This window comes from Apteryx rowi, unplaced genomic scaffold, assembly GCF_003343035.1.
Source record: "Apteryx rowi isolate R43461 unplaced genomic scaffold, aptRow1 scaffold_1475, whole genome shotgun sequence".
Taxonomy (NCBI): Eukaryota; Metazoa; Chordata; class Aves; order Apterygiformes; family Apterygidae; genus Apteryx; species Apteryx rowi.
The window spans coordinates 22,077-29,436 of NW_020447725.1; the positions used below are offsets into that span (position 1 = coordinate 22,077).

Consider the following 7,360-nt stretch of genomic DNA (forward strand, 5'->3'; position numbering starts at 1 on the left):
AAGCACACGCACACAGAAGAAGGATAGGACAGTTGTTTAGGTAGACCTGGCAGGCAGAGCATTCATGGCCTTGTTCTGTTTAGCTTGAAGGGTCCCTGGAGCAAGAGAAGAAACTGCGCATGGACCTTGAGAGAGCCAAGAGGAAACTCGAGGGAGACCTGAAGCTGGCCCACGACAGCATAATGGATTTGGAAAATGATAAGCAGCAGCTGGATGAGAAACTGAAGAAGTAAGTGTGGTTGTGGGGAACCCTTTGTGCTGTGCATGTTCACACTTGTTTTTCTTTGGGCTCTAACACAGTTTGCTTTGCACAAAGGAAAGACTTTGAAATCAGCCAGATCCAGAGCAAGATYGAGGATGAGCAAGCCCTGGGCATGCAATCCCAGAAGAAGATCAAGGAGCTGCAGGCGAGTCTTTGTTCTGTCCCTTCCCTCATTCTGAAAGAGGTTGGGTAGGAGCAGGGCGTGGGTGTGAATGGTGCCTAATGTTCCCCAGGCCCGTATTGAGGAACTGGAGGAGGAAATCGAGGCCGAGCGGACCTCTCGGGCCAAAGCAGAGAAGCATCGGGCTGACCTCTCCAGGGAGCTAGAGGAGATCAGTGAGCGCCTGGAAGAAGCAGGGGGAGCTACGGCAGCTCAGATTGATATGAACAAGAAGCGTGAGGCAGAATTTCAGAAGATGCGCCGGGACCTCGAGGAGGCCACTCTGCAGCATGAAGCCACAGCTGCCGCCCTGCGGAAGAAGCATGCGGACAGCACGGCCGAGCTTGGGGAGCAAATCGACAACCTTCAGCGCGTCAAGCAGAAGCTGGAGAAGGAGAAGAGTGAGCTGAAGATGGAGATTGACGACTTGGCCAGTAACATGGRGTCCGTCTCCAAAGCCAAGGTATAGAACACATTTTATAGGCACACTGCCCCAAAGGGTGCTTACTCTCTTGTGCATGCCATTATAGCTAGCATGTACTAAATCTCCTGGCCTTCCATTTGCTGCCACATAGGCAAGTTTGGAGAAGATGTGCCGCACACTGGAAGACCAGCTGAGTGAGATTAAGWCAAAAGAGGAGGAACATCAGCGCATGATCAATGATGTCAATGCTCAAAGAGCTCGTCTGCAGACAGAAGCAGGTAAGACATCCACATCTCTGATGTGCAAATGGAACAAGGTCAGAGGGCCAAYGCAGAAATAAGTCTTCTGGGGAAATGGTCAGTCCAACACACTTCCTCTCTGCTGCAATGAGATGAGATCATAAGCTTCTGCAAGCTCCACTAAATATCTGTGTATATGGTCAGAAGTGGATATATTACTGTCATCAGCAGAAAAAAATCTATCTGCAAACTTTTCAGGGGAATATTCACGCCAGGTGGAGGAGAAAGATGCTCTGATTTCTCAGCTGTCAAGAGGCAAGCAGGCATTCACCCAACAGATTGAGGAACTCAAGAGGCATYTAGAGGAAGAAATAAAGGTGAGGAYGCTTCCCAAAATCTGTCTTTGGGGCACTATTCCTCCTGCCTAAGTGATGCCTCAGCCACTGTAAAATGGARTTACAGAACCACCACCATGAGAGCCAGGAAARGCCCCACTTAGGTAATTCAGTGCAAGCCTTCTCATGGTGGCTTTGCTCCCTGTTCCCGCCAGTCTATCCATTAACTCTTTTGCAAGTTCACAGCTCTTCCTTTCCCATCCAGTGGACTGTCCTCATTCCCACAGGARAATAATCCAGTGCCTGATAACATTTCAGTCAGGGCATTTCCCAGGATACAGCTACTCCTTGTCCCATTGTCCCCCCAGGCCAAGAATGCCCTGGCCCACGCCTTGCAATCCGCTCGCCATGACTGTGACTTGCTCCGGGAACAATATGAAGAGGAGCAGGAAGCCAAGGGTGAGCTGCAGCGCGCCCTGTCCAAGGCCAACAGTGAAGTGGCCCAGTGGAGAACCAAATACGAGACGGAYGCCATTCAGCGCACRGAGGAACTGGAGGAGGCCAAGTACGTGGGGAAGATGGGGAAGGCTAGCAGAGGCTAACAAGGGAGTCGGAAGAGACCACTGAGATACTGTCAGGAAGAAGCCAGCRCTGTGCTTTGGGGTGGGGTGGCAGGAAGAGGGAAAACACATCCCACAGACGATGTGGGCTGGCAAAAGCAACAAAGCCCATGAGACGGAGGATGGCAGAGAGAGGCCATGCAGGGTGTGCACAGGGGGCAGAGGCATTGCTAGAGCCACTTGGGATTTGGGCCTGGGAATACGATGATTGCCTGGGAGAGGTCCTGTGCTGTGTGTGAAAGGGGATCTCGCATTGCCAAGTGGCCAAGCGTGCTGCTGTGAAAAACACACCCAGCTGCACACCACAGGCTCCCCTGCGCTTCCTCACTGGGAGCTGTGCTTACCATCTCCCAGGAAGAAGCTGGCRCAGCGTCTGCAGGATGCAGAGGAACACGTCGAAGCTGTGAACTCCAAATGTGCTTCCCTGGAAAAGACAAAGCAGCGGCTGCAGAATGAAGTGGAGGACCTGATGATTGATGTGGAAAGRTCRAAYGCTGCCTGYGCAGCTCTGGACAAGAAGCAGAAGAATTTCGACAAGGTAACCTGGGCTCCAGCCTTGTGCTGTGGGGACAGAGCATCCCCTCATGGTTGCCACGTCCATACTCAGGCCCTCTTGCTCTTCAGATCCTGGCAGAGTGGAAGCAGAAGTATGAGGAAACGCAGGCTGAGCTGGAAGCCTCCCAGAAGGAGTCTCGCTCTCTCAGCACGGAGCTGTTTAAGATGAAGAATGCCTACGAGGAGTCCTTGGACCACCTGGAGACGCTGAAGCGGGAGAACAAGAACTTGCAGCGTAAGTCCCGGCCGCTCTGCTCCTCACAGGCCTTTCTTGCAAGCTTCTCTAGCCACCMCAYCAAATGGCTCCATGCCTGCAGTGCTGCGAGGGTGCGTGTCACCTTCCTGTGGCAGGACGTTTCTGCTGCTGCTCAGTGCCTGACCCTGCCATTTGTCTCTGTCCCTACAGAGGAGATTGCTGACCTGACGGAGCAGATTGCAGAGGGAGGAAAGGCCATTCATGAGCTGGAGAAAGTGAAGAAGCAGACTGAGCAGGAGAAATCTGAACTGCAAGCATCCCTGGAGGAAGCTGAGGTACATCCATCCATTCTTGCTTGTTTACTTACTGCCCAGAAACCTTAGAAATCATTTATGAAACTATGTGACTGGGAGGAGATATTCCAGACACAGAAAGCATGGGATTTCAAGCACCATTAGAGCCACTGGATACACAGGAATCCTTTTYTTTTTCTGTGGTAGACTGTCAGATCTGAAGCTATGCATTATTCTTGAAGAGATTAGTTAATGTAAGCGATTTCAGTATTTATGTCATTAACTGAATTTTGTCTGGGTTTTTTGTTTGTTTGTTTGTTTTTTTGTCTTTATTTTTTACAGGCCTCCCTAGAACATGAAGAGGGGAAGATCCTGCGCCTCCAGCTGGAGCTCAACCAGGTCAAGTCTGAGATTGACCGGAAGATAGCAGAAAAAGATGAGGAAATCGACCAGCTGAAGAGAAACCATCTGCGAGTTGTGGAGTCCATGCAGAGCACGCTGGATGCAGAGATCAGGAGCAGGAATGAAGCGCTGAGGCTGAAGAAGAAGATGGAGGGAGACCTGAATGAAATGGAGATCCAGCTGAGCCATGCCAACCGCGTGGCTGCAGAGGCCCAAAAGAACCTGAGGAACACACAGGCAGTGCTGAAGGTCCATTTAAAAAATGATACACGCAGAAGAATGGCTTAGCTTACATTTTCAACGCTCAGGATTGCTGTGCATCCTTTTAATCTCACTTGCCTCTCTTACAGGATACCCAGATACACCTGGACGATGCTCTCAGGACACAGGAGGACCTGAAGGAGCAGGTGGCCATGGTGGAGCGCAGAGCAAACCTGTTGCAGGCTGAAGTTGAGGAACTACGGGCAGCCCTGGAGCAGACAGAGCGGTCCAGGAAAGTGGCTGAGCAGGAGCTGCTGGATGCAAGTGAGCGTGTACAACTACTTCATACCCAGGTCAGTGTATAAATACATATAATATTTGTATTTCTGTTCTACAGATAGAAAACAACTAAAGTCTGGTTGTACTATAACAGCACTTCGTAAAATATGCCTTGCAAATTTCACAGCAGAGATTACAAATACTAAAAGCAAGGTTTCAGCTGGAGTTATAACATGAATTTAATTAGACTACAGTAGAGATATCGAAACAGTTATAAATTCAGAGAATAATTTCAAGTTTGTACTCTATTGATTGTGTGAGAACAACACCTTTCCTACATRTGAGTCTATAAATTGAAACTTATATTGATAATTACATTTATTATTAACAAAACACAAATACACTAATACTGTCATTAACATCCTTTAACAAGGTCATTATAAGTACTCTATAGTACCATTTAAATTCTTTTACTGCCATTAGATTTAAAATCATAAGTCTTTATAAGTCTAAATTCCTTCTCTGTTTTCTCACAAACTATGGGGGGAAAGGTTTTGGAGGACATTCTTGAAATACTGAAGTGCATCACAGCTGAGATAGTAATGACCTACAATGGCAACTCCTATAGAAGAGAATACCATGTGACCTGAGGGAATTCTTTACATTAAAAAACAGAATATATTCAATGTTTTGGGATTGATATTATGAGCTAACAAACACAAACCTGTGATACTGTTTGCACAGAACACCAGTTTGATCAACACCAAGAAGAAGCTGGAAATGGACATTTCCCAAATTCAGAGTGAAATGGAGGAGACAATCCAGGAAGCCCGCAATGCTGAAGAGAAGGCCAAGAAGGCCATCACAGATGTGAGTTGCGGGCTCCTTGCATTGCTAGTGGTGGATGGATTCTGCCCCAACGTCTCCCATCCCCAAACTGACGCTGTTGCTTTGCTCTCCAGGCAGCCGTGATGGCAGAAGAGCTGAAGAAGGAGCAGGACACCAGCGCCCACCTGGAGAGGATGAAGAAGAACTTGGACCAGACAGTGAAGGACCTGCAGCTCCGCCTGGATGAGGCTGAGCAGCTGGCCCTGAAAGGAGGCAAGAAGCAAATCCAGAAGCTGGAGGCCAGGGTGCGTAGGGCTGGTGTTTGTGCGTCAGAGAGCACATGCCATGAGGCACCACCGGGGAAGCTCCAAGCATGACCTTCTCATTGCAGGTGCGGGAGCTGGAAGGGGAAGTTGATGCTGAGCAGAAGCGCAGTGCTGAAGCCGTGAAGGGTGTGCGCAAATACGAGAGGAGGGTGAAGGAGCTGACCTACCAGGTAAAGCAGGAATCCGCATTGCACTGACTTACCCTTGGTCCAAGAAGTCAAAATGTTTGCACTTTGCCTTCCAGTGGGATTTTTTTTCTGTCTTTCTCAATCTGTTGAGAATCCAGTTAACAGAATTATCACCTCTGTCTTACTGGACAGCAATGTTCTGTAAGGAATGTTACCCACTCTGTTTCACATAGAGTTTAAAGTGAAAGACAAAGAAGTGTTTCTATTATTGTTATTATTATTATTATTTATTATTATTTTTTTAGTCTGAGGAAGACCGGAAGAATGTTCTCAGACTCCAGGATCTGGTAGATAAGCTGCAGATGAAGGTGAAATCCTACAAGAGGCAAGCTGAGGAGGCTGTAAGTATTGCTGTGTGCACAGTCATCCTTCCTGCTGGTGGAGGTGGAATTCTTTATTGGGCTTTTCTCCTGTCCAGCTTTTTGAATCCTTGAGTGGTTTTTGTGCTTTTGCTGCTACAAGCCAATGAGAAATATAGGAGTAAGAACTGCTGGTTTTGGAAGGGGCTTCTCTTGTTCTTCTCAAATCCTCACTCCCTTTCTCTTTCCTTCTCCCTTCCCTAACCCGTGTTTCAGAGGCAGCTGATAGTCTGTCTTTCCTGGTCTCTGTCATGGACAAGTATGTAAAGTTGTCATGGCCTTTTTGATACCCAGTGCTCTCTTCTCATTTGACACACTTAACACCCTGAGCAGCTTCTCACCTTGTTATGTATGGAACGTGCTCTGCTTGCCCACCTGTGGAGTTTGAATTTTTTTCTGGCCAAATCTCAGCTATTACATTTCTTGATAAGTCTTAAGCATCACCCATCCACCATTGTGCTTTTCATAACTCTCTCTCCCCCCACAGGAGGAGCTGTCCAATGTCAACCTCTCCAAATTTCGCAAGATCCAGCATGAGCTGGAGGAAGCCGAGGAGCGGGCTGACATTGCAGAGTCGCAAGTCAACAAGCTCCGAGCCAAGAGCCGGGAGTTTCATAAAAAGGTAGAAGAGGAATGAAGATCACATGAGGCTAAAAAGTGACTTGAGAGATGCATAAAATGCCAACCTCTCTTTTCCTTTCTTCTGTAATTATTATTTATGTCTGGTTAATAAAGATAGTAGAGACCTTCATGTGCAGAATGAACAAGTGATTATCGTGTTTCACTTATTTATTCTAACATCTCATTACTGTTGGAGTACATGTACACAGGACATGTTCACAATCAAAAGTGTATTAAACAGCAATACATTTTTACCTTTACATTTTGAAAAAATCACATCAGGAACAATAATGATTAAATGGATTTTCTATTCCATTTGCAGGGGAAAAATACGCTTTTCTTTGATAAACTAAGCCTATATTCTTTCAAGTTATTTTGACTAGACCTTACCAAAAAAAAGGGGGGAGGGATTCCTGCAGCTAATCAATTTTTAACAAAAAATACAGAAGAACAACGGCAAGCACTGCACTCAGCTCAACTGGGGTACTGAAGGATATGGTAACAGAGGAGTGAGCTGGAAGATGAACATAGCCAATACTAGCAGATTTCTGCATTGCAACAGAAACTTTCTCAGGGACAAAAAGCTTTCTTCTCCTACCTAAGAACATTCCCTTATCCCTCTTTCCCTACATGCATCCCCTCCCACTCCATGAATGATTCACAACATGGGCCAAGTCCTGACCAATATCACAAGCTTCACCTTGCACCTATATATACACCCCAATGTGATTCCAGCCAAAGCTCAAGGAATCTCATGCAAAGGCCTAAGAAACACTTTCCTTAAGCTGTCACATCACAGTAACATCCGAGATATTAGACAGAAGCAGAGCTGGATGGCTTCCTTACCTGAGCAACTGAGTGCAGATTATGAAAACACACAGTACATATCTCACGTCATAGTGCACCTTTATCACCAGTTCCACCTTCCTTTCTCCCCTCACCCGTCCTGTCCCTTGTTGTCTCCTCTCCTCCACTCTCCAAAACCCTRCAGCTCAAAGTGACTCTCACAGAGCCTGTATGTCTGAAGGAGAAGGAGGAAAAGAACCCTGCCATTCCTAGGGAAAAGGCAGCT

General features: G+C 47.1%; 1 protein-coding gene across 1 annotated transcript in view; it reads left to right on the forward strand.

The window, feature by feature from the left end:
- The window catches only part of LOC112962402 (myosin heavy chain, skeletal muscle, adult-like), a 17,197-nt gene extending 10,810 nt beyond the window's left edge, over window positions 1-6,387 (forward strand). The window contains 16 exon segments of the mRNA XM_026058491.1: window positions 54-229; window positions 317-407; window positions 496-885; window positions 998-1,124; window positions 1,344-1,462; window positions 1,789-1,985; window positions 2,395-2,578; window positions 2,665-2,830; window positions 3,002-3,126; window positions 3,427-3,735; window positions 3,837-4,040; window positions 4,711-4,836; window positions 4,929-5,099; window positions 5,186-5,290; window positions 5,554-5,649; window positions 6,155-6,387. Of these exon segments, the coding sequence (XP_025914276.1) occupies window positions 54-229; window positions 317-407; window positions 496-885; window positions 998-1,124; window positions 1,344-1,462; window positions 1,789-1,985; window positions 2,395-2,578; window positions 2,665-2,830; window positions 3,002-3,126; window positions 3,427-3,735; window positions 3,837-4,040; window positions 4,711-4,836; window positions 4,929-5,099; window positions 5,186-5,290; window positions 5,554-5,649; window positions 6,155-6,304 (2,736 nt within the window). The 3' untranslated portion in view covers window positions 6,305-6,387.
- Window positions 6,388-7,360: the final 973 nt, after the last annotated feature.